The 27,123-nt window shown below is 34.1% G+C and overlaps 1 protein-coding gene across 1 annotated transcript; it reads right to left on the bottom strand.

The window, feature by feature from the left end:
* Window positions 1–6,974: 6,974 nt before the first annotated feature.
* LOC140059837 (uncharacterized) lies at window positions 6,975–25,834 on the bottom strand. The gene is made up of 7 exons (XM_072105779.1): window positions 25,657–25,834; window positions 19,420–19,643; window positions 18,812–18,919; window positions 14,671–18,441; window positions 13,449–13,548; window positions 12,324–12,434; window positions 6,975–10,889 (listed from the first exon to the last, which is right to left on the bottom strand). Exons 1-4 carry the CDS (start codon window positions 25,700–25,702, stop codon window positions 18,184–18,186), a joined length of 636 nt encoding a protein of 211 aa, XP_071961880.1. The 5' UTR covers window positions 25,703–25,834; the 3' UTR covers window positions 6,975–10,889; window positions 12,324–12,434; window positions 13,449–13,548; window positions 14,671–18,183.
* Window positions 25,835–27,123: the final 1,289 nt, after the last annotated feature.

Below are 27,123 nucleotides of genomic sequence, written 5' to 3'. Positions count from 1 at the left end.
TCTTTGTCTGTGGATGGTCCTACACCCCTTATTTGTCTGTGGATGGTCTTATACCCTCTTCTTTGTCTGTAAGTGGTCCTATACCCCTTTCTTTGTCAGGGGATGGTCTTGCACCCCATTCTTTGTCTGTGGACGGTCCTACGCCCCCTCCTTTGTCTGTGGATGGTCCTATACCCCTTTTTTGTCAGTGGATGGTCTTATACCTCCTTCTTTGTCTGTGGACGGTCCTACATCCCCTTCTTTGTCTGTAGATGGCCTTACACCCCTTTCTTTGTCTGTGGATGGTCTTATACCTCCTTCTTTGTGTGTGGATGGTCTTACACCTCCTTCTTTGTGTGTGGATGGTCTTACACCCCCTTTTTTGTCTGTGGGTGGTCTTATACCCTCTTCTTTGTATGTGGATGGTCTTACAACCCCTTCTTTGTCTGTGGATGGTCTTACACCCCCTTCTTTGTCTGGACCCACTACTTTGATTGATTAAATTAGAGATATGTTTCTTGTATGATTAGGAAACCAAGACCTTTAAAGTGAAAGCCTACAGGTGGATGCCTAAACAGGTCTTGTACAGAACAGTATATTGTAGGTCCATGTCACTAATTTGAGGATTACTTGAATAATTATATTGAGATGTCTTTTATGAATTGATTTAGTTCGGATTTTTCTAAAAAATCAATGACTAGAGAAAATCGAGGAAAAGGATTCAGATGAAAGGTTTACAGCAAAGGCCCATTACCATAAAAATGGAGTAAATTTTTTTAGATGCAACGAAAAAACGATTGACACATCACAGTTTAGCAAACATGTCGGCATAGATGAGCTCAGTGATCTGTCATACTTTATGCCTATCCTATCACATCAAAAGTTAATAATAAATCCGTGTCATTTATTTCGGTAAAAAAGGCCCATTACCATAAAAATGGAGTACATTTTTTTAGATGCAACGAAAAAACGATTGACGCATCACAGTTTAGCAAACATGTCGGCATAGATGAGCTCAGTGATCTGTCATACTTTATGCCTATCCTATCACATCAAAAGTTAATAATAAATCCGTGTCATTTATTTCGGTAAAAAAATTAGGTGCATTTATACCAATTAAACCACATACAGTACATAATGATATATGTCAAAGGTTATAAATTGTATTTCCAGTAATTTTATGTGAAAATGTTTCATTACTAAAAATATAAATGTCTCTATTCTGAACAAAATGACACCAAAATCGATTGAAAATGATCAGTAGTTACTGAGATATACAGATAAGAGGTCAAAGGTCAAACTGGAAGAAACGTCATTTCCGGTCATTTTTGGACGAAACTTTTCATTAGAGCAAATAGAAATATGTGGTTTGTGAACAATTTAACACCTGAATCAAGTCTCTAATGTTTATAGTTGCCAAGATATGAACACTTTTTGTTTTTATGGCGGCCATTTTGAAATCAAGATGGCCGCCATACCGGACGTTGGACACTTGGCACCCCCCAATATTTTGAATCTATATACATCAAAAAAACTTTGTGGAAAGTTTCATGCTTTGGTAATAAAGTGCACAACTTGGCGTTAACTGCTCTACTATTATTGTCATTTACACATAACGCGGGGCGGACAGAAAAATTTAATATATCTGTTCAAAATCTTACATAAAATGTTAAAAACATGTGTTAATAAACATAAATCATAACACGTGTCAAATGTCGGAAATGAATTGTTACATGGACCACATTTGTCCAATTCTATCGCTGATAGATCAATGTAACCTTGACAAACATTAATGTGGGATTTGCATGATTCAGACAATATAAAAAAATATCTGGAAATTAACTTTTGAATGAAATTTAACTTTTTTGAAACATTTCTTTTTAGTCCACGTGACAGCATTTGCCGTCGGTCCTAGTTTGATCGTCATTCGTGGTACGAATTCAGGCCTTTACTTATCAATCAGTAAAAGCGGCAAGATAACGGCGAGAAATGTAAGAATAAGTAGATAAACTAATGTCTTAATATTAGTTAAAAGATCATTATTTTGGCACATATGGCGTTTCATAGGTATACTACTTGAGCTTGACAAAATTCGAAATAAAAACATAGAATAATAATAATAATAATAATAAAAAAAAAATTTAATAAAAAAAAGACAATGAATACAGACTTGGGGCAAGTCTAATAAATCAAGTGCTCAGAGTGTGGAGCTGAGTAGCCTGGTGGTTAACGTGCTTGCCTTCCAATCTCAGGGTCCAGGGTTTAATCTTGCCCTGTTGCCAGGGTGGTAATTCACAACTCTTCGCCATGCCACCCCATAAGCCTCAATTTAGATTAAACTCACGATAAACTATAAAGTTTATCCATCCTGTAATTGGCGCGTTGCTCACTGTTAATGCGTATGGAATAAACATTAATAAATAAATAAAAATCGAGTAGCATGTTGTTAATGCTAATATCCCCTTTTCTTTGATTGGTTTTATACTTAGAATAAGATGATACTTATTGTACAATTAGTTTATGTTCTCCGAAAGAAAAGAATACATTGTCATTGTAACTATAATTTTCATTTTTTTTTAGAATACACAATCAAGTATCCTATCTGAACAAAACTTTGATATTCTTTGGAGAGAAAAATACCAGTATCCCGGATGTTTTGTATCATTTCAATCACTCAGGCTGTTTTATACGAAAAACGTGGATACACCCGGTATGGTAAAACAGGGTCGGTACCTTACCATTAATAAGAGTGGCCGGGTGACCTCCTCAGAAACCGATACAGACTTCAAAAACAATTTTTTCCTGATAGGCATATCGTAATTTTAAAAGCAAGTCAATTAATTCCCCCCCCCAAAAAAATGTATGCTATTATATTAAAATAAGTAAAGTAAACTAAAGTATTTAAAGTATTATTTTAACTAGAAACTTAAGTTAACACGATGGCTTTAAAAGGCGATAGAGGGCTCTATAATAATATTAATAGAGGGCGCTAATTGTTGATAAACTAGACACCTAAAGTAGACGCTGTGATTTTTATTCTGATATAATTACTAGATATATTTGAATACGAAAGAAAAATCAATTAAACTCGTTATTTTGAGCCAAAAACTGAAGTAAGTAATTTACCTAGCTTCGGTTATAGAAGCGGTTCTATAATAATAGGCGATAGAGGGCTCTAAAATATACTATAATTCAGAGCCATATATAATACATTTCAAATAGTAATCCAACTTGGATGGATACGAATAAACTGTAAAAATTTAAGCTAAACCTCTGTCTACACTATCAAACTAGTTTGACCAAATAATGTGTTCATAAATGGGCATATCATCACCATATTTGGGAACATCACACTTTTTAAAAATCAAGTTAATAGCTTTGCAATATGGCAATTTATTTTTTTAGTATAATAACATATCATAATAAATGATGTAAGTATATTTATTTAACATGAGATAATATATTTTTGAATAATAATAAATAAACACGGGCCTAAAGATTATAATTGTAATTCTGTATTTCACTGTAATACAAATTGTGACGATGTTTAGACGATCATGACATTATTAAATTTAATATCTCTTCATAACTCTTATTGTACTGGTAGTGTGTTATAGTTATTTCCGTTTTGATAATTAATGCTATTTGTAATAACACATTAATATAAAGGCATGATATTATAAATAAGATATTTTATAACAGATACACAATGTATTTTCTTTGATTCCGATATTCTTGCTATACACACAGTAGCATCCCTCACAAAAAACAAGCAAAAACACAATCGGATAGCCTACTATGGAAACTGAATGATAAAAGCTGTTACATTTTTACTCCATCCATCGTTTTCTAGGCTACTACTTTTCTCTAGTATGACCCTAGCACTCTAACACTGCAAGTGCTAATAGGATGCTTGGTTATATTGCAAGTATTTCCGGAGGCACCTCGTCTGCAGCTATATTTTCATTATACCGTGCACTTACTATTCCCATACTTGAGTATGGAATCGGCTTCCTCAAACTTTTAAGTTGATTGATAAGATTAAATCTGTTCAACGTAGAGAGCCACTAGGCTAGAATTGAAACAGAGAAGGGGTGATATAGATTATGATCTTAGATTAGGACAACTGAATTGGTCCGGTTATCCAGCCGTAGAGCCAACGGTACTTTTCTGTGTCATTTTGTCTGTAAACGCTAATGGGGTACATAGACTGTGAAAGTATCCGTAACAAGAGGCCATATACATGGTTGCAGTCGCGTGCTTAAGTTAGTGTTTACCGATCAACCAACCGACCGACCGACCAACCGACGGACATAGTGAGCTGTCAAAATGTTTGCGTCAATACACGTCGTCTAGAAACCTTAAGTTTCAGACACTTGTATCCACGAACTAACTGCCTGCATCGATCAGTGATTCACATTTTCCCGCGATTGTGGGAAGAAATCCAAGACGAAGTCAAGGACTTATTTTTAATGAATAATTTTCCAACATTTTTTATTTAAACTTAAAAATGAATTTCTACTCAGAGTAAAGTTTTTTTTTACTTTTCAGCTTGTTTTTTGTATTTTTATGAATGGTTTTTTGATAGTTCTTGTGTGGATATTTCCGATATATTTATTGAAATTCTATATTTTATCTTTATGTGCTACTTGGTAAGAGGATTCACAGGCTCTTGTCATAGGGATTTAGTTCCCCTTTGTGTTTCCTGCCACTGACTTTGTAGTTGTTTGTTGTTGTTTTGATTGGCCATAAAGAGTAAGAACACCTCCTCACGGAGAAAACAATAATGGTTGAATCAAACCAAGTTTACTCGGGGTGTAACTGGTCTGCCAAATGCCACCAGTCTTTTAAAGGCCGGGTGACAAAAATACGGTGGGTAAAAAATGTTATCAGACGACTAAATATAGGCAATATAACTTAAATTTTACGTTTCTAGTATTTTTATTCAACTTCAGAGTTTTATTTTCATGCTATACCACAAATTATCCACCGTATATCCACCATCTTTTCTAAATTTTCTATAGAGTCACCAGACATGTTATTACATTAGGTTAAACTACCTAACTACTAAAAAAAGTGTTCCTGGTGTTTTAAGGGAAATTCATGTTTTTTCGTCTTGATTTCTATACAAATGTTTAATTTATGTACAATTAACCAGATATTATATTAAAATGCATGCCTGTACATGAGCTTTAAAACCAAAACCGGATGTATATCGCCACCTATAGAGCATGTGCAGACAATCCAGAAGACTTGAATGAAAGATTTAGGATCGTATTCAAATTAATCAACAACTTTACGCTTACATTCGTTAGAGAATAAATTACAGAAAACAAGCCTAATTTACCGTCTGAATTTGATTGAGATTTTTACTACATCGGAAAATATTACTTGTTATGCTATTTTAGAAATGTTACTGGTAGTGTTTTTTATATGCTATCTGTACTTCTGTGTGCTAAGATTTTGTTATGTATTAGTAACACTCAAGCTAGCTTTTAACAATGCAGCACTTTTGTTGTAAATTGTAAAAATATTATTTGTTTTGTGTTGTCTGTGGATATTACGATTTTTTGGGAGCAACAGTATTTTGAATGGATAACAATATGACCAGGACCAAGATTGAATTGTGAGGGACAAGAACTATTAATGCTTACTGCTATTCTGACCCTGAGAAGACAGTAGAAAGTGATTAGAAATGGTAAGATATAGGATTCTCCTGAGAAAACCAACGTAACATGTAACGAATATGTGATACTGTATCACGAAAACATATAAGATACTGAACAAATTACAGAGAATCTAAAGATAAAAAAAATGGTTTTATGAATATTTAGATATATTTGTAACTTTTTATCGAAGAAAAAAAATTTACTTTGTATTGAATAAAAAATACCAGTGATACTATGAGTCAGCTCGAAGACTCTACTCGACCATTCAATTCGACAACTCCCGGCCCGAAGACTCGACTCGAAGACTCTACTCGACCATTCAATTCGACAACTCGCGGCCCAAAAACTCGACTCGAAGACTCTACTCGACCATTCAATTCGACAACTCGCGGCCCGAAGACTCGACTCGAAGACTCTACTCGACCATTCAATTCGACAACTCGCGGCCCGAAGACTCGACTCGAAGACTCTACTCGACCATTCAATTCGACAACTCGCGGCCCGAAGACTCGACTCGAAGACTCTACTCGACCATTCAATTCGACAACTCGCGGCCCGAAGACTCGACTCGAAGACTCTACTTGACCATTCAATTCGACAACTCGCGGCCCGAAGACTCGACTCGAAGACTCTACTCGACCATTCAATTCGACAACTCGCGGCCCGAAGACTCGACTCGAAGACTCTACTCGACCATTCAATTCGACAACTCGCGGCCCGAAAACTCGACTCAAAGACTCTACTCGACCATTCAATTCGACAACTCGCGGCCCGAAGACTCGACTCGAAGACTCTACTTGACCATTCAATTCGACAACTCGCGGCCCGAAGACTCGACTCGAAGACTCTACTCGACCATTCAATTCGACAACTCGCGGCCCGAAGACTCGACTCGAAGACTCTACTCGACCATTCAATTCGACAACTCACGGCCCGAAGACTCGACTCGAAGAATCTACTCGACCATTCAATTCGACAACTCGCGGCCCGAAAACTCGATTCGAAGACTCTACTCGACCATTCAATTCGACAACTCGCGGCCCGAAGACTCGACTCGAAGACTCTACTCGACCATTCAATTCGACAACTCGCGGCCCGAAGACTCGACTCGACCTCTTGATTCGACCACTCGACTCTGATGATCTTTTTCATTTCATTTTATTTTATTAAAACATATTTAGGCAGGATAACATAATTTAGAAAAGAAAGATCACAACATTTCTGTTTTTCAATATGGTCCTGCAATGAAATAACTATAAAAATTAAATAGAAAAAAAATATAACAATTAGAAAACATAGAACGTTAATAATAATACGTTGGAAATACAATTTTTTTTTAAAGAAATGCTTTTTATAATAATTTTAAAAATATTTATAGACAAACTTTGTTGAATTTTTACAGGGATTTTATTCCAAGCTTTTGCTCCTGCTATCTTTAGCGATCCGTTCATTAACAAGCAATTTGGCATAGGTGGTATAACATTCAGAGATTGGGAATATCTCGTAAACCATTTCAATATCGTTGCACAGACGGGGAGGTGCAATACCATGTATATATTTGTACATAATACAAGCTTTACGTTCATCTAGCAATTTCCATTTATTTTGTTTGTTTTTTATCTTCACTTGTTGCATTAGTATTCTAATATGCCAGAAAATGCAATAGAATCATTATTTTAGATTTGTGTTTTAATGTAAAATTATATTATGTAACTTTGTTTCTATATTAGTAGCTTTTAAAAGTTTTAGTTTTTGCAACTAAATATCATTTTTTCACACACGTTTATACAAACGTATAACGAAATTACGTAATGTCTGTATTATATAATGTTAAAAGTGTGTGGAGAAAATAGTAAAACAATCATTTAGACCTATCAACGTGTGTAAAACACTTTCACAGTTTCATTTAGAACATTATACTACTTTGTTTACTAGGTAATGCTTTTGAAAATATACTTGCTGTTGACAGGGATGCATTATTCTATGGCACTAGCTCAGCATTTAAACGCGTCGCTTGGCTTGGACCACGAGTTGGGATTTGATAGTATTATGAATGACGGCGTAGGCCTACAAAGTTATACAAAATATTCAAGTGGTATAAATGTCTATGCGAACCCGAAAGGTGTGAAGAGAATTATATCAAGAACTGGGTTATTTCTTCGTATTGGACCCAATGGAGACGTTCGTGGTACCGATGTCTTTAATGATAAATACAGTGAGTAGATTAGGCTTATGTGTATTTAATGGGAAAATATCTGAAAAGATTCTCGGGGCTGTATCTCCATTACCGCAATCCTGTACCATAGACCCTAACCTTTACCTGTTCATGATACAGATACCCAATATGATAGAAATGATATTCTGTATCACAGACAAATGTTGTCATAAGGAGATACAGTCTTGATAATTTTTTCAGATATTTAACGGAGAGTTCCATTCCAAACATGGACGATCCAATTTTCGATACAATGAACTTTTGATCAAAATGTCGAAAACCACGATGTTTGAGAATAATTTTCTTCTGTAAGTTTCTTCTATGTAAGCTTGTTTCCCACTATGAAGTTGACCAATGGCAAGCGGCAGTTATAAAGAAGAAAGAATAATCATTATTACGTCCTTGCGTCCGTCCTTAGTGGAAACAAGATGAAGGATAACATATCATCCAATTGACTTTCAGCACGAATGACAACATTTGCGGTTGGACCGAATTTGTTAATAATCAGAGGGACAAAGACAGGGCTTTACTTATCAATAGGAAGACGTGGGAGGATATCTGCTAGAAATGTAAGTAGAATAATAATAATCCTTTCACATAACTAACGCCAAACAGATCTACGGAGTTTGCACTCATCTGCGGTGGGTGTCGACAGTAATCATCAAACGTCAAACTGTAGGCCTACGTTTGGCTATAAAACAGCAGCCACAAATTTGCGGAAGGAATGTGAGTAAAGGCTCGTGATGGAATAAAATGACACTTTACACATGTATTACTTGCCTAAAGTTTTAGTGTTGTGTGCTTTTTGTTTGTAAATGATTGGAATTGAAATATATATTTATACTGGGTAACCTCTTCAGTCAAAGACTGGTCTCCCAGAGGGCTTAGTTATGATAAGTGGCTGTGATGTACTAATACACCGGGGTAACCCCCTACTCGTCTCAAAATATGTACTAGGTTCTTTAAAGTGTACACGAGCTAGCTAGACTGGACCTACGGTTTATAGTCCTTATCCGAGAAGACTCGTTTTACCACCGGAACCATGAGTGAGACTCGAACCCTGCCGATGTTATGGCTACGTAATTACGGTTCCACTGTCTTAACCGCTCGGCCACTCACTCACTCACAGAATGCTTTTGTTTATTTTCAGAACACGCGGTCACGCATTCTCTCCGAACATAATTTTGATATTCTGTGGCGGGAATACTTCAAGCTAGATTCCTGTTTTGTTTCATTCAGATCATTAATACAGTTCGATAACAATGCTCAACAACATCGTGTGGATCTAGCCAATATTGCAAAATCAACGAACGCAACGGCTAATGGCAGATTTCTTACCATAAAGAAAAGTGGTAGAGTATCTTCATCAGCAAAGAATACGGACTTTAAAACGGATTTCTATCTTGTCTCATGATTGAACAAATGTCCTGGTGAAATTCACTGACTAAGAACAGGTTTTGAATTTTCGGGAACCTATTATTGGATGGATCATATTAATCGAAGAACCATCGTCGAATATAGACGACAAATATATAAATACAGAAAGTTTGTTGACCATGCGTAAGCGTCAGTTCCGGTAATTAATTTTAGTTGGTAGTAATTCTGTAATTTTACAATATTTGCTGGTATTATTAGTGATCGTATATTTACAAATTTACATTGGTTTTTTTTCTTCATAATTTTGTTAGGTTTTTACAAAAATAAAGTATTGTTGGTTGGTACGCTGCATTATTGTTATTATATTTTAAGTTTGCAAGTTCTTGAAGCTGATAATTCTTTAAACCATTGTTTTTTTTCCTAAAATATTAATATATGAAAAAAACAATATCGAATATACATTTATAAATACTTTACATTTATTTAAAATATATTAAATAGTTAAAACAATAAATAGATAATTATGTAAACGGTTGAAAAGGTCTTTTGCTTGCTAAGCATACGCCCTCTGTAAAGAATTAGATGTCGGTGAATTTATTGAATAGGGTTCCCTTATAGGCCATCGACCTATTCATCCTCGTATAACATCCGACGAACTTTCGTTTTGAGACGGCAATTATTTGTACAAAAGATACCCATGCATGCAATCCCAGTATACCCAGTTCCGTTCATTCGTTTGAGTTGGTCGATAAACGCTCGTCCTGTCCCCAGAGGTCTGAGGCCACTGGTGTAGGGACGCTAAGTGGCCATCCAACGCCGACATTATTCTTTTGCCTTTTCCCCCGGGCCCCTGGGTTTAGCCAGTGGGCGCTCATAACCGTTACACCACTGCCTGTTCCGAAACGACAGTTCGCTATTACTTAATTGAACATCATTGCAAACTTAATAAGATATATGCCTAGTGACTCTGACAAATTGGTCACGATTTGACCAGACGTACAAATTAAGAGTGACTGAACGGAAAATACAGACATATCCTGCTATCTGTTCTTTTAAACATTGTGAAACATGATTTGTATTAGTGTTGTAGGAGGCACGGAAATTGGCGTTGTTGGTCCATGTAAGTAATTATCTATAGGTATCAGTAAACTTATGAGCATGCGTAAATGTATTAACGAGTAGCTAGCTTGAATACGTACATTATTTTAATTGAACACATTTATCCTCCTAATTATAGCCTTTATAAAATTGTAGTATGATATTAGAGCAACTTATTGAGGAGATCTTTGGTATAGAGTATCTAGCTTCTACAAATACTAATTAATCCTAATCTATCCTTATGACAGGACTTTAATTTGAATTATTCTTTGGTAAGAATTGCGAAAAATCAAAGAATTATTCTTTATTTGTATCTAAAAAAACTGTATCCCCATTTAAAGTACAATAAATTAAACTATATACATTGTTTTTTAAGCCATCATACATCCCTGAGAAACATTTTAGTTAATTTACTAACTGCCTTTTCCAACCATACATTCGTTAGTGTTATTATGTTCATGTAGTAGAATGTTAAGAGCCTCTGCCTCCAACTGTAACTGTGATATCTGTCTTCGTAAACTTAAGTTTGTATCTGCAAGACTTCGTACTTCCTTTAAAAAGTAAATTAAAAGTACGTCAGTAAGACTACTATTATTAAACTTAACTTAAGTGTTTGCCATCTAATTTCGTGTTTATTGGCGAATACATTAAATTGATCCTGTGTTTGTACACATAGCAACATAATTATTGGAATATGTTGAGTTGTAATCTTCTTTGGAACATGTTGAGTTGTAACATTCCTATGTTGAGTTGTAATCTTCTTTAGAACGTGTTGAGTTGTAACATTCTTCAACATGTTGAGTTGTAACATTCTTCAACATGTTCAGTTGCAACATTCTTCAACATGTTCAGTTGCAACATTCTTCAACATGTTCAGTTGCAACATTCTTCAACATGTTGAGTTGCAACATTCTTCAACATGTTGAGTTGCAACATTCTTCAACACGTTGAGTTGCAACATTCTTCAACATGTTGAGTTGTAATCTTCTTTGAAACATTTTGAGTTTTAACATTCTTCAACATGTTGAGTTGTAACATTCTTCAACATGTTGAGTTGTAACATTCTTAAACATGTTGAGTTGTAACATTCTTTAACATGTTGAGTTGTAACATTCTTTAACATGTTGAGTTGTAACATTCTTTAACATGTTGAGTTGTAACATTCTTTAACATGTTGAGTTGTAACATTCTTTAACATGTTGAGTTGTAACATTCTTTAACATGTTGAGTTGTAACATTCTTCAACATGTTGAGTTGCAACATTCTTCAACATGTTGAGTTGCAACATTCTTCAACATGTTGAATTGCAATATTCTTAAACATGTTGAATTGTAACATTCTTAAACATGTTGAGTTGTAACATTCTTTAACATGTTGAGTTGCAACACTCTTTAACATGTTGAATTGCAACATTCTTAAACATGTTGAGTTGTAACATTCTTCAACATGTTGAGTTGCAACATTCTTCAACATGTTGAGTTGCAACATTCTTCAACATGTTGAGTTGTAATCTTCTTTGAAACATTTTGAGTTGTAACATTCTTCAACATGTTGAGTTGTAACATTCTTCAACATGTTGAGTTGTAACATTCTTCAACATGTTGAGTTGTAACATTCTTCAACATGTTGAGTTGTAACATTCTTCAACATGTTGAGTTGTAACATTCTTCAACATGTTGAGTTGTAACATTCTTTAACATGTTGAGTTGTAACATTCTTCAACATGTTGAGTTGTAACATTCTTCAACATGTTGAGTTGTAACATTCTTTAACATGTTGAGTTGTAACATTCTTTAACATGTTGAGTTGTAACATTCTTAAACATGTTGAATTGCAATATTCTTAAACATGTTGAGTTGTAACATTCTTAGGCTAAACATTTGTTTAGTTGAAACATGTTTAGTTGAAACATTTTTTAAACATGCTTTATTGTTAACTGACATGTTAGGTATTGTTTTATTTATGGAAATTTGTATTAAATTAACCTGTGATAATGCGTTTGTGCGTTGTCGTTGACGTTCGCGGCACCGCATTGCCGCTTGCCTGTTCCGCTCTCGTCGAATCAGTTGCTGTTGCAAATGTACATCTTTTGAGATCTGTGAAACGAATTAAAGAAAAGCGTAGCGTCGTCTTCCATAATAACAATTGTTAGCTTTACGTTGCAAACTAAGTTTGTGTTGGCCTGAATGGGCACTCCCTTGTCAATTTAAGTAATATTATGTTGACTTCTTTATACGGTTACAAAGGTATCTTTTAATGTGGGTTGTAGCCGTATTGTTGTTGTTTTAATAAAGAACTGAAAAAATAAATGCTTACAAAGTTCTTTTTATTGGCCTTCTTTCGGTACCGCGTCGTACAATGAAAAATGTATAAAAATGGTTTTATTCGAGGCCGTCCTTAATATTTCGTTTAGGCCTATATAAAAATGCACATTAATTCGGCCCGTTCAAGAGCAGGCGGGGTCAATGTAAAGTATTCGAATATAATTAATAAAGAATTTTAATTTTTTCATTATTTCATTTAGTGAAATTTACACAAAATTAAAAAAACTACAATTTTTTTTTTTTGGATTAGCGGTTTCTCCAGGTTAAAGCCTATAAGTGTGTGAATCCGTTTGTAACGGCTTACAGAATGCATAACATGGGTAAATCGTGCATTGTTATACTCATAATAGAAACATCTATTAGTCTTCAGTATCAAATTTCAAAAAAATTTGTCAGTTTTACAATATCAATACTCGTGATAATTGTGTGTATTTACACAAAGATACAAACATAATTGTACAATGCGGAATAGAATAAAGGGGAAAAAAGAAAAAACGTTAACATAAAATTAACGAAGCTACTAGAATACATAAAGTGAACTCAATGTGAACTTTATATTACAATTATATAGTTTTATTGATTTATATTATATGTTCTGACTTATGATAAACTATTAGCAAAATAAAAGAATATGACCACACATTTATAGTTTTTTTTTTAAAGAAATTCCGAGTTTAAGAGACTTCAGTTTTGAGTATATGGTTGATGATGCATGCTCAGAACAGCGTCAAAATAAAAATGAATTACCAATACGTTGAAATAATGATAGATGGTGTTACACAGTACCTTATTATTTGTATCAGAGTTGTCAAAACAGTCGGACTTGAATTGGATATGGTGATCCATATTCCTGCCTCCGGTAAGAAGTGGTACCAAGGCCATGATTCTACAAAAACAAATGTTCAACATTTTACTGTAAGGTAAATGCTATAGTATTATCAAATTGAATCTACTAGATACATATACACAGTTATACATTCTTGCATTTTGCAAATTAATAACAATGATGTATAGGCCCATATTATTTGTGATCTCTTTGTAAGCTCCGGCTACACTATCAAACTAGTTTGACAAGAGTGTGACAAGAGTGTGATGTGTCCAAAATATGGTAGAGATAATTATGTCCAAATATGGTAGTGATATGATATTTTGTTTCACTTAAAGTTTGATAGTGTAGACAAAGCTTTATGGAAATTTCCTACATGAATGCCGAATCCGGATACAAACACAATCCCGATTGTAACCAAACATTATAACAATAACGGCACACAACTTTATAATTAACTAAGTACTCAGTGCTGACTGACTGAGCGTAAATAATATTATAGTTTATAGAAAATTACCTTCCTCGTGTTTACTGTATTTGTTTATCGGACTTTTTAAATATTAATATTATTATTTTCATAGCTAAATGGTGGTCGAAGACAATTTAACGAATGGAATAAGGTGTACCGTGTGCGTTTGCGGAGTACCACAATACGATACGGTAGTATTTATTATCATTTATACAACAAGGTACAACTGAAATTAGGTTTGTTGATTTACATTTGATATAAATACAACAAGAAATTACAGAGATCTAACAAACTTGCTATAAAACTAAGATAAAGTCAAATATCCATTCTGTATCCCAAGGATTTGGATAGCCGAGTGGTTAGGACACTTGACTGTCATACAGATAGACCCGGGTTCAATTCCCGACAACTCCCAGTCCACTCAGCTGTAAATGAGTACCTGGTTGAAAATACTAGGGAGAAAAAGGCGGCGTGGAAAGGAACTGGCCACCCTACCACATAATGCAGAGGCTTAGTACAACGAGCTCCTAACAGTTAGGCCTACATGTTATCGACCCTCTATAATACATAGAGCATCGGAATTATGTCATATTGGTAACATACCGGTATACAGTTATGGGGTTTGTATAGGTATTTTTATGCGTGATTGACAGACAATGTCTATTATTAATAAGTGAGTTTTAACATATATAATATAATTACATGAAACTTACCGCGACGTTGAAGATTTAAGTCCGCAGTTGTGTCAGTCTTGTTTTGGATAAAACATCTAGACGTGATCGTCGGATGAGTGCTTGACTTATTTATTTAGAAAAATACAAACATTTACGTATTTACATTACATCATAATCCACACGAATTCCAAGATATGACGTGTTATCTTTCACGTTCGGCAAAAAACCACACAGAATAAAATACAAATAATTGTTTTGTTTACGTATTATTGCCAACCTTTGCAACTCTCGTGTACTGTGTTTTTCAATGTTCATTCATGCATGTCAGTTTCGGCAATTATATTTCATCGTTTGTTTGTTAATTACAGGAACTTTGCTTTACTTTCTAAATTCAACTTTGTTAATATTATTTGTCTCGAAACGTTTCAATACATAAACGAGCGTGTCCTATAAACACAGTAAATCTTCGATATTCGTATTCTTCTTTCAAACAGGCCAAATACTCCTAAAAACAACCCTTTCTCAAGTCACACACTCAAGCGTAAACAATGTGGGACTCCCACCTTTGGCATAATATGCTAATTTTAATTTGCATACTATGTCAGTTTACGATTCCTGAAACACTTTTATATTGACGTCATAATACGGTAAAGGGAATCTGCTGTAGGCCGATACACTACCTGATTGTTTGTCAATGAAATAATGTAAAAAAGTAGCGCCTAACTGTTAGTTTGTGGATGACTCCACTTGCTTATATATGCTAATTTCATTTGCATACTATGTCAAGTGACGCTTTCTGTCACATATTGACGTCATGAATGCACTGTGGTGACGAGAAATACATGTATATATATATAGTCTAATTACTCAATGAATAATGAAAAAAGTAGTACAGGTATTCTAATATTATATTTAAGTTAATAATAAGTTTTAAAAAATTGTAAAATATTTATTTATTTTTTTATTTTAGGCCTATGTATTTAGGCAATGTGACCAAGGATTACCAATAGTAAATTATTCACTATCCTATCATATATGTGGTAATCCCTCTGATACAGGGCCATTTTGTGAACCAGTTCACCGGGGTAATCCCCTCCCCACCCCCTACTCTTCTCGAATAATGAACCGGGTCTTTAAAGTGCACACAGGTTATAACTGTGTACACTGGACCTATGGTTTATAGTCCTTATCTGAGAAGACTTGTTTCACAACCAGAACTAGGAGCGAGTCGGCCTCAAACCCTTGCCGATGTTGTGTGGCTCTTTAGGTACGGCTCCCCTGCCTTTATTTTATTTATTTATTTTATTTATTAAACTTTATCACTGCATACAGAGACAGCAAAAAGAAAGGGATGAACAGGTGACAAGCACCTCTATCCACATCCCCCCTTAACCGCTCGGTCATTTGACTCACTCAAATAGTGGAAGGAATGCTTACAAAATGGCGTTTTCTTTAATATTCGTGAATAAACCGAACAGGATAAATATACTTTGGTATCCGGAACAATGTACGTTGTCAATTGTATTGTTCCAGGAAACAAATATGAAATAAAATGTAAGCGTGATAAAATAGTCGGTGATTCCCCGTATATAAAGTATACAGTTCAGGTATTACAACATGTTACTGAGTAACACTAAACTTTGCCGACAATCATTTGTTTATAATTCTATTCACGTATTTAATAGCAAATTCGTTAGATCTCCTTAATTAGTCACTAGTTGGAGGTCATGGTACACACCTAATTGGTGACAGTGGCTTAGGCTGCTTTTGTGCTTTCCTAGTGGCAATAATTTTAGTTTTCTTTTTGCGTCGTGTTTGTTTAATTTGTTGATTTGTATTATTTTTTGTGAAATGTATCTTTTGCCTGAATAAATAATAACAATAATGTATTGGTTAAACTCTTTTTTTGTTGTCATTATATATTTGTAGAGGCCTATATTGTATGTAAATCAAATGTAAATCAACAACCAAATTTCATTTGTTCCTAGTTGTAAAAATGACAATCCAACTATCGTATCGTAATTATATTTGTTCACCATAAATGTTGTAATACAAAAAATAGGCCTACTGATTCAACGTGCTATAGGCTTATTGATTGCGCTTGGAGTGGTATAATGCGCGTTTAATAAATCATATACGATTCGACCATATTACTGGGCCTTACAATAGATACTGCAAATAAATTATTTTAAGTTGTTTGTATCGTGAAAAAAAACGTAACTGGTGAAGTAAAACTATTGATTTACAACAGGAGTAAAAGGGCAGTTGACTTTGATGCACATGCGCACACAGAATGATAGGAATGGCATGACTCTTGAGGGCAGTATTGTTTTATCACAGCAATTCAAACACACATCTACATGATTTATTTTATAAAATAGTATTAATACCATAATATACAGTATAAAATCCTCAACCAGTGAGGCAATATAATATTTATTACATATAAAATGTTCGTAAAATGATTAATGTACAAATTAATATTCTTAATAATAATACATTATTAAAATGCAATCTATCGCGACAATAAGGACCAGCCTTGCAAAGGTAAAATAAAAATATCATATACAAAACATACATAAAACTATAGGTAAAATAATTGCAACTATTTACTAAATATAATAATAATTATGTTATTGAAGATGAATATGGTAATAATGTAGTGTTGATGGACGATGGTGTTGAATTGAATTGAATTGGAATTGATACTAATGCTATAACAACAACAATAATAATAAAAAATGCTGATCTTATAATCAATATAAGAAATAGCAAGTGCTCAGAAACGGAACGAAATACGGCAGTCACTATTTTATATGTCGGCCCATATTAGAGATATAAAGAAAACGAGATTTTAATAAGCTTTTTTGACGTCAATCGTTCTTCTAAAAAATAAATAGACATGGTATTTTGGTGGTATATACCTAATTATCAGGATAATAATAATAATAACTTAAAAATTATGGATGTTATCGTGAAAAAATAAATAAACAATAAATATACGAAGCAATTAGTACCTGTAGTATATTTCATTTTGCATGGTAAGGACATAATACCATTGCACCGTAATCTTTAAATGAGATTACGGTTACGGTTATGGAGTGCAAACTCCATCCAAATGTTATTCAATTATAAAATTGCTTTTGTTTTACGCGGACCTGCCGTGTATACGTATTGCACATTGTGTATAAATGAAACGGCTGTTAGGCATACCAATATCAATATGTACATCGAGAGAATTATATAAAGGTGGATGACTCTGTAAATAGTACTGGATGTGTTAGTAAGGAATTCGGACCAATGCTTCTCATCGGCCGATATTCCGTAGGAAAACGTCTTTAAAAGCAACATCGTTTAGAAAAAATAACGAATATAAGTGATGAACAGTCGGTTATGGCTCTTTAAAAATCATGAATTTACGAAAGCCTGAATCTGAACAAATGTTGAATCTGAACAAATCCGGAATTTGTTTAACCTTGTAGATATCCGTGTGTAACTTTGAGTTATTTCTGAATACATTGAAACTTTAAATAATATTCAAAATTGACGGCGTTACATTGAAGATGTTGGCCAAAAAGAAGCTGTCTTCACTATACATGAAGATCTCAGTTCACTTTCTATTGGACATTGTGCTACAGACTGTGCAAGACATTCAGCAGATTCTAGCAGACTTATTCCTTTTGCTGGTTCTTGAACGGCGCAATTCGGTTGGTGTTCATTTAACACTTTGGCTAACTGCTGTCTTTGGTGCTCTAAAGCCTGTATTTCTTTCTTTAGGTCATCATTACTATTTTCAAGTTCTTCGGCTTCCTAAAAAAAAAAATTATTTTCAACTGAATTAAAACGGTCCATAATATTTGCATTGAGGCCTATAGATATATTGAAGTAATAATAGGAGTGCAACCTCTGTAGTCAAGTAGTAATAATACTTTATTGTGTTTGTATACTGAGGGCGTGTTATTTATACGGTACTTATGTGTCTGTCCGTCTGTCCGGCTTTATTCAGAAACTATATGTGTCGCAAGATCTTAAAACTTTGTGGGTGGGTGCAGTTGGGTATAAGAAAGACCGAGTTTGCGTTCGTTAGGTAATCAAGGTCAAAGGTCATGTAGTCCCCCTAATTGAATCCTATGGGTACAGGTAGGCCCAATCTTGTCTATTTAAGTTATAGAATGTTTACCTGAACCAGTACGTATGCTCGCTGACGTCTTCTTTCTCTACATCTCGCTGCAGCCTGGCGATTACGTTCCCGCCTCTGATTACGTTTCTGCTCTTCCTCAGGACTTAGCTAAATTTTATTGAAAAAGAAAGAGTATTCAATAAATGTTTGGCTCTATGTTTGGCTCTATGGAGAAGCCACGTTCTGATCAGAGTTTGCTTTGACGATTCAATAAATTGCAAATAAAGTTATGTTTATTTTAATTGTTATTGTAAAGGCAAATACACTATTACAGATGATTTAATAAAACGATTCGATCTTATTCTAGAATAAAAAATACCAGAAGATCATCTATTTCTATGCGAAGATGAATTTAATATAGTTTCAGATAAAATAGACCAACTCCAAATTAATGAATTAAGAGACAGAAAAGATATTATTGAGAATTCAACGTTTCGATCTATTTTATAATTTTCAAAAATCGGATCAAATTTACTATTTACAAATAATTTACACAAGTTTCTCCGAAAGAATAGAAAATATATGAATTTACCAATGCTTGACAGATATATTTGTTTTAGCCAAGTATTTGGATAGAATAGGTTTGATAATGTAAATGAAGTATCTACCTTATGTGGACCACTCAGTCTCCATAATGTCTGTAGGTTTATATGACCTAGGCCCATTTGTATTCGCTTTTGCAAGATACCTAGTCGGATATCCTCTAAGTGTTTAGCCTCCTCCAAGTGGTTTGTTCCGTCCTCGTATTGGGCCTGAGAGCTGTCAGAGAACATTGGATTATCACCTTGAAGAGCAGACTGACTGTCAAAAGTTGAATACATATCTATATTATCTGAAAAATACAATATACCACCATAAATAAGTTTGTTTGTAAACCGCCTTGCTATTAAAATAAAAGAAATCAAACATTTTGTTCAATTTAAGAAAGAATTATAGAAATATCTTTTACTTAAATATTAAACATTTATATATAATATAAGACTATACTCTAAAGATATATTGTCCCCCAATTTTCAATTTTGTTGTTAAATATGCCATTTTAACGTCACGTATTTTAGTGCCTAAAAATTGATTATAAATTTGATCGAAAACAACATTATTTACCTAAAAAAAAGTCTAAATTGTCTGTCAGACAATGGTTTTTTGGTTAAAATTAACCGTTTCTTTTTTCTTTTTATAAGTGAAATAATTATTCTTTGAGGTTTTTTAAAGAAGTGAATGACTATTAAAACTACAAAATAATACATTCAAAGTCTGATATTATCTTTATTTTTCATGTTTTTGGGGGACATTTCACAAAAACGATCGCACGTTTTTAAAATCAACGTACAAGTCTGAACAGGATAATGGTTAGCAAATCCTGTCCAGACCAGAGTTTCGAATAAACAATGCCAATCTATATATAAAACACAAAATCGTTCTCATAGCGAGGCCACAATTGAATAATGAAGTGGTTTGTTATTACTTTTGATACCACAAAGAATTTAGTGTTCATTCTACTTGGCGAACTTTTGGAACTAACAGTTTCCGCAAGAGCTTTTGAAACGAGTAAAGAATTATTTCCGCCTAATGAAGGCAACACGATTTGGGATGAAATGTTCCCATCAGTGTCACTCTTTGAAAGTCAACTTTAATATACCAAACAAACAGGAAGAAATAAGTACCATGTGTAGGTTAATAATCGTTTATCAACTCGTCATTAAATTACACTTTCATATGAGTCATATACTTATTGCACACTGTTATGTTGCAACGTAACGCGTTGGCTACATGTGACGTCACTAAAAATTGTGTTCATCGTCATCACATATTGTATAAATCACACATTATTGACAATATAAAGTATACCAATACTTTATAATAATAATTACGATACACATTTTTATTAATTTATTTATTAGTAATATTTTTTTAATACGGCTTAAGGAAAAGGTGATATTTGTAACAAAGATCCTGTCTGTTTTTGTCGGAGTCGTGACGCAGCAGTATATTTTTTGTTTATATTATATTGTTATATATTATACTTTTGCAACCATTACAATCATTAGGAGAACGAGCCCTATTTAGCGTGAGCTTTTGCCTCTGGCATCTTACTTGTTTATTTTTGCCTAAAGCCAGTCATTAATGTCTTAGGCAATTAATAAATCACGTAACACCTTGTTCATCTTCCAGGCTCAGCCTTCCTTGCTTCTGATTGGCTGCAATGCACAGCCTATTTTGGAATTGGTCACTCATTGTATTTAGAAACCACCATTATACCATGGGTAAATTTTTTGCACACAAAATTAAAGAATGCAAGTGGCCTTGTGGTTAGCAAGGTCAGTTCTAATCTAACAGCAGGGAGCCAAAGAATGAACTGTAGAGATGAGTTTAAAATAAAAATTTGTGTTTTGTGCACCCAGACTAAAATCGCTGGAAAAGCAAAAACTTTTGTTTTGAAATTAAAACTATATTTATAAACTATTTCATGTTCTTCAGCTGAGATCTCAAAATGATCTCTATGGATTTGCCACCCCTCTAATGTTAAATATATAGGCCTATAATAAATAGTACAGTAATACTATTTCAAATTATAAGCAAACAATTAAATACTGTATTTTATAATCATATTTTATATAATAGTTACTTTATGTCTCAATTATAAACCCCTTTTCTTGAGTATACCCCAATTGTATGCACATTTATGGAGGAAATATATATTTATGTTTTTCTCAATACATAATAGTTCAGTTTTTTTTTCACATTAATGTGACATTTGTTTGTCTAAGTTGTGTGAAGTAATGATACCAAAAATGTTAACTCTTAATTTGTAACTCCTGAATTGTAATCAATAGATTAGGTCTAAGTAAATATTAAAAAATGGTGGTTAATGTTACAGATGGAACATTTTTGTTATAGGCCAGGATATCATTATTTTAACGATTAACTAAAAAATCAGATACTGTAATTAATACACTGAATAAAATCTGTATGTGCATGTTATATATTTATTTTAATTTGAAAATTAACAATTGCCATGTAAACATATATTATGGGCCTAATTTGAATTAAATTTTATAGAGTATATATTCTTAAAAAATTCCTGTCCGTTAAAAAACAAGGCCAACAGCCATTAAGTCGCGTGCTACAATGCATAGTGATACCGGACCGACCGACAGACAGACCGACAGACCGACCGACATAGTGAACTACTGAACATGTGTAAAAATGTTGAAATGTTTAAAAACATTTATATTTTTTTAATTTACACGTGCGTAGCCTGTCACTTTTGACGTGCTCATATAACGTAATTTCTAGTTGAAAAGTAAGTCAAGAAAACAGAAATCGGGCAAAAAGAGTGCGCAATAACATTTAACGCGCAGTGCGCGCGCAAAAATCTGCGCACTCATGGCAATTTTGTAAACGCTTAAAATTGCCTGAAACGTACTCTTATTTCATCGAAAATAAATTTTGAAAATTTTAAGCGCGCGTACGCATGCGTTACATGCGCTACGCACGTAATTGTATTGCCATATAATGATTTATGCCCTGAAATTTATGAGTACCAAATTTTATTTAATTGTGATTCATGGTTGTGAAGATATGATTACAAACGTGATTTCGTTAAATCGTGCGTAGACCGCGTAATTTTTTATTGCGCACCGTGAAAACATAACCACATCGATTCCTGGCCATAAGGAATATACTGTGAAAAATTGACTTAGCTAGATTAAACTGATATCAAGATAAGGTCAGAAAGCGATAACATGCATAGTGATACCGGACCGACAGACAGACGGACCGACCGACCGACATAGTGAACTATAGAGTCGCGTGCACGCGACTAAAAATGTGAACCTGCATAATGCGATAAAGTATTGTTGGCACATATATTAAATCCCGTCACAGTATTATCTTGTATCCTTTAACATTTGGAATGAGTTGGTGCATGGTAAGATATAGGAATATGGATTATGAAGGGGATGAAAAAACGTGAAAAAGATAGCACAATTTCTCAAATAGGTATACCGTACGTACAATTTCTCAAAGAAGTAGCACAACTTTCGGAATGGATTGCACAATTTCTCAAAGAGGTAGCACAATTTCCCGAATGGTTAGCACAATTTCTCAAAGAGGGAGCACAATTTCTCAAATGGTTAGCACAATTTCTCAAAGAGGTAGCACAATTTCCCGAATGGTTAGCACAATGTCTCAAAGAGGTAGCACAATTTCCCAAATGGTTAGCACAATTTCTCAAAGAGGTAGCACAATTTCCCGAATGGTTAGCACAATTTCTCAAAGAGGTAGCACAATTTCCCGAATGGTTAGCACAATTTCTCAAAGAGGTAGCACAATTTCCCAAATGGTTAGCACAATTTCTCAAAGAGGTAGCACAATTTCCCGAAAGGATTGCATAATTTCTCAAAGAGGTAGCACAATTTCCGGAATGGTTAGCACAATTTCTCAAAGAGGTAGCACAATTTCCCGAATGGGTAGCACAATTTCTCAAAGAGGTAGCACAATTTCCCGAATGGGTAGCACAATTTCTCGAATGGTTAGCACAATTTCTCAAAGAGGTAGCACAATTTCCCGAATGGTTAGCACAATTTCTCAAAGAGGTAGCACAATTTCCCGAATGGGTAGCACAATTTCTCAAAGAGGTAGCACAATTTCCCGAATGGTTAGCACAATTATTTCTCAAAAAGGTAGCACAATTTCCTGAATGTTGCATATTGCACAATTTCTCAAAGAGGAGCACACTTTCTCAAATGTAGGTAGCACAATATTTCGTGATTGTATGACCACAATTGTACTGGGAAGGTTTTAAACTATATTTAAAAAAATCACAGTGTGCAGAGGTTAGAGGGGTTGGAGGCTTAGTGATTTGCTGGGGTTAGTATCAATGACCACATGAGTAATGTGAACTGGGGGTATGTTTTAACTGCATTTGAAAACCGTCATAAAGCCGGGGTGTGCAATAGAATTTGTACCAGGAAGTTTAACATTATAAGTTAAAAAATCCCCGAGTGCGGGTGTGTGTTGGGGAGGTGGGTGCATTTTAGGGCATCTGGATAATGAGTTATCAAATGATCGGGAATGTACTGTGAAGTTTTAAAACTACATAGGAAACCCGCCCGGGCGTGTATAATTGCTAGTCATCAATGTTTTAAAATACTAGAGTGCTAAAGTGAACATAATGTATGTAGGCCTATGTGCAGTTTTCTTAGAATAACATAAACAACTAAAATGAGGCATAATCCCTCTATTATAATATCGTATAACATCAACTTGTTATTACACAATAAAAAAGATTGTTATTTATATGGGTTTCGTTTATGTTTATTAACATTCATTCAATTACATTTTTTTAAATAAAAAGATTTATTTTTTAGATTTTTTAGTATTATTAATTAATTCATATATCTGGTCCTATATACTAATATAGCGCAAACACTTTTTGGGAAGCGTATGGGTACCACCCCCTACGGCTACATTATTTTATTTGAATTTCCCGCTCATATTCTCAAAAATTGTAGGCCTACCTATACCAGGGAGTTGTTATTAATAACAACTCCCTGCCTATACCTCAGCCCGAGTCTGATGTGATGGTGTACCTCTTGACATCCCTACCAAATCCCATCGCACCATCCCAGTTTATTTCAGAATCCATTTGTAGTAGGCTATGTATTTCATTGGTAAATTAATAAAATTAAAATTATTCAATTGTAATTGGTTGATCGCTTGACTACTCAATCTAAGGTTGAACTTTGTAGCTCCCCATACAATGTTGTTAAAATGTACAAAATCGAAAAGGAAACATGGAAATAAAGGCTTACTTAAATAATTATAAGGCGTGAAAAGGCTATTATATAAATATTCATTTATTTCATGAAATCAAACTATTACCTAATCATTAAAACATGCTGTAACTGAAACCTGATGCTGTCGGTGATTGGCTGTTGGCAAACAAAGTGGGCTTGGCCTCTTTTAGTACCCAGATACTTTCCTGCATGATTGATGGCCACTGTTCTGTTAATTACCCATCAACAAGACTGATCAGGGTCAAAACAATTACAGGCAATTATAGTACCCCGGGTTAGCCGGGGTACTAAAAGCTCACGTTAAATAGGGCTCGTTTTCCTAATGAACATGTAGTATTATTGTTTTCAAATTTTGAAAGAGGAGAATGAAGGAACTACTGTACAAAAAGATTGTAAAAATATCATAATTAAAGATATATTGTCCCCCAAAAACATGAAAAATGAAGATTAATTAAATAAGACTTTGAATATGTTATTTTGTAGTTTTAATAAAGTTAATCACTTCCATAGTAAACAAAAACGGAACAAATAATGCTTTCACTTGTAAAATGACAAAATAAATGGTTAAATTCAACCAAAAATCCATTTGCTGGCAGCCAATTTGACAATTTTTTGCTTTAAACTACATTTTTTCAGGTAAATACATTTTTTTTCGATCCAATTTTTGGTCAAAGTGGATAACTGTTATGTTAGGCCTACATTAAAATGGTATATTAAAAAAAATTAAAATTTAAGAATTATTTTTTCAGGGGGACAATACATCTTTAACATACAGTAGAATTATAATCATAATAATTTGTTTGTTATAATTAAAATTATTAACAAAAATCATAGTACTATTATATAATTATAATAATAAACATTAAACAAATTAAATCTCCATCTTTTGCTGAAGATATTTTTAAAATAAAGTAAGATTTCTTAAAGCAGGCAATTATTTACATTCAATAGTAAAAAAAAACCCATCAAACGAAACAAGTCTATAATTGAAAATAGTGATTAGGCCTATACAGTGCTAAGATTAAAACAATATATTTTACCAACCTGACTGAGGCCACAAACTGCTGAAACTTTGCTGTTCAAAAAGCATGGTATATCCTCGGAAACCAGGTAAAAAATGTGCAGTCCCTTTCCCCGTACAATTGGTTTTAAGTAGTGCTCTCTGAGGACGAGATACATATACACATGCGCAGATGATAAGGAACTAAGTAGAGGAAATACTGGAAAATAATCATTTCCGGTGACTTGTCAAACAAGTGACTTTATGTCATCATTAAACCAAGCTTTTCCATTTATTTTGAAATAAGATTATATATTTATTTAACCTGACGGTGAAATGAAAAATACGAACATTCACTCTTTACGGAATAATAGGGCTGATAATAAAAAAAATTATATAGCGTTCAAGTGCTCAGAAGAGGCGCTAAAAAGTATCGTCTTTAGAGGAACATGCGTTTAACGTCAACTAAAATAGTTTTTCTTTGTGATAAATAAAAGCTCTTCTCTATATAATAATATACACAACATATAGCGCATAATTATATCCATTCGAGGGGCTAAAATATATTATAGACCGCCTAGGGTGGGTGAGTGGCCGAGCGGTTAAGACAGTGGAACCGTAATCACGTAGCCATAACATCGGCAGGGGTTCGAGGCTCACTCACTCCATGGTTCTGGTGGTAGAACGAGTCTTCTCGGATAAGGACTATAAACCGTAGGTCCAGTGTACACAACTTGCTCGTGTGCACTTTAAAGAACCTAGTACATCTTTCGAGACGAGTAGGGGGTTACCCCGGTGTATTAGTACATCACAGCCACTGATCACCAACTGGGCCCTCTGGGAGATCAGTCTTTGACTGAAGAGGTCACCCAGTATAAAGATAAAACAAACATACATTTACGTCAACTGAAATAGCGAGTCTACATTTAATTGTAACGTATTCTTTGTGAGTGATATTGCAAAAAAAAAAAAGAAAAACAAAAAAGAATCCAAATTCTGCTGGAAGATAAAAATTTAAAACAATGATGTACGTGACAATAAACGTCAAAACCTTGTAACAGGATAATGCGATCCGGAAAGTTAGACAGTACCGTATTGTACATCAATACCTGCGACCAGGTGCGAATAATCCATTGTTCTTCGACCTTATGTAATAATTATTATTATAAATATGAAGTACTATTAGAGAAAAATAAACATTGAAAGGTATAATCATGGACCTTAGATCCATGGTATAATTCATGTAAGGCATATAAGGATTTAATATATTTTCTTTTTAATTAAACAGTAATTCGCCTTGAGAACACAGAATAACGACAGTAAAAGCTTGGGCTTGGCATCCTCATGGCATTCGCGTCACTCGTACGACCTTCGTGTTGTCACCCTCACGGGTTTCCCCCACCACACACGGGCTTCGCGTCACCCTCAACAGGCTTTGCGTCGCCCTAAAGCGTGGTTCCCACTAGCGACGCAACGCAAGGACGTAACGCAACGCAAATGAATTGACCAAT

Source organism: Antedon mediterranea, chromosome 10 (genome assembly GCF_964355755.1).
Source record: "Antedon mediterranea chromosome 10, ecAntMedi1.1, whole genome shotgun sequence".
NCBI classification, from domain to species: Eukaryota; Metazoa; Echinodermata; class Crinoidea; order Comatulida; family Antedonidae; genus Antedon; species Antedon mediterranea.
This window is presented reverse-complemented; position numbering and strand designations above follow the sequence as displayed.

Excerpts from the sequence above, each read along its gene's own strand:
- LOC140059837 (XM_072105779.1), bottom strand. The coding sequence starts at position 25,702 with ATGCTTTTTGAACAGCAAAGTTTCAGCAGTTTGTGGCCTCAGTCAG. Across the intron at positions 19,644-25,656 it reads CAGTTTGTGGCCTCAGTCAG|ATAATATAGATATGTATTCA; the intron begins GTTGGTAAAATA and ends TGTATTTTTCAG. Across the intron at positions 18,920-19,419 it reads GACTGAGTGGTCCACATAAG|CTAAGTCCTGAGGAAGAGCA; the intron begins GTAGATACTTCA and ends AATAAAATTTAG.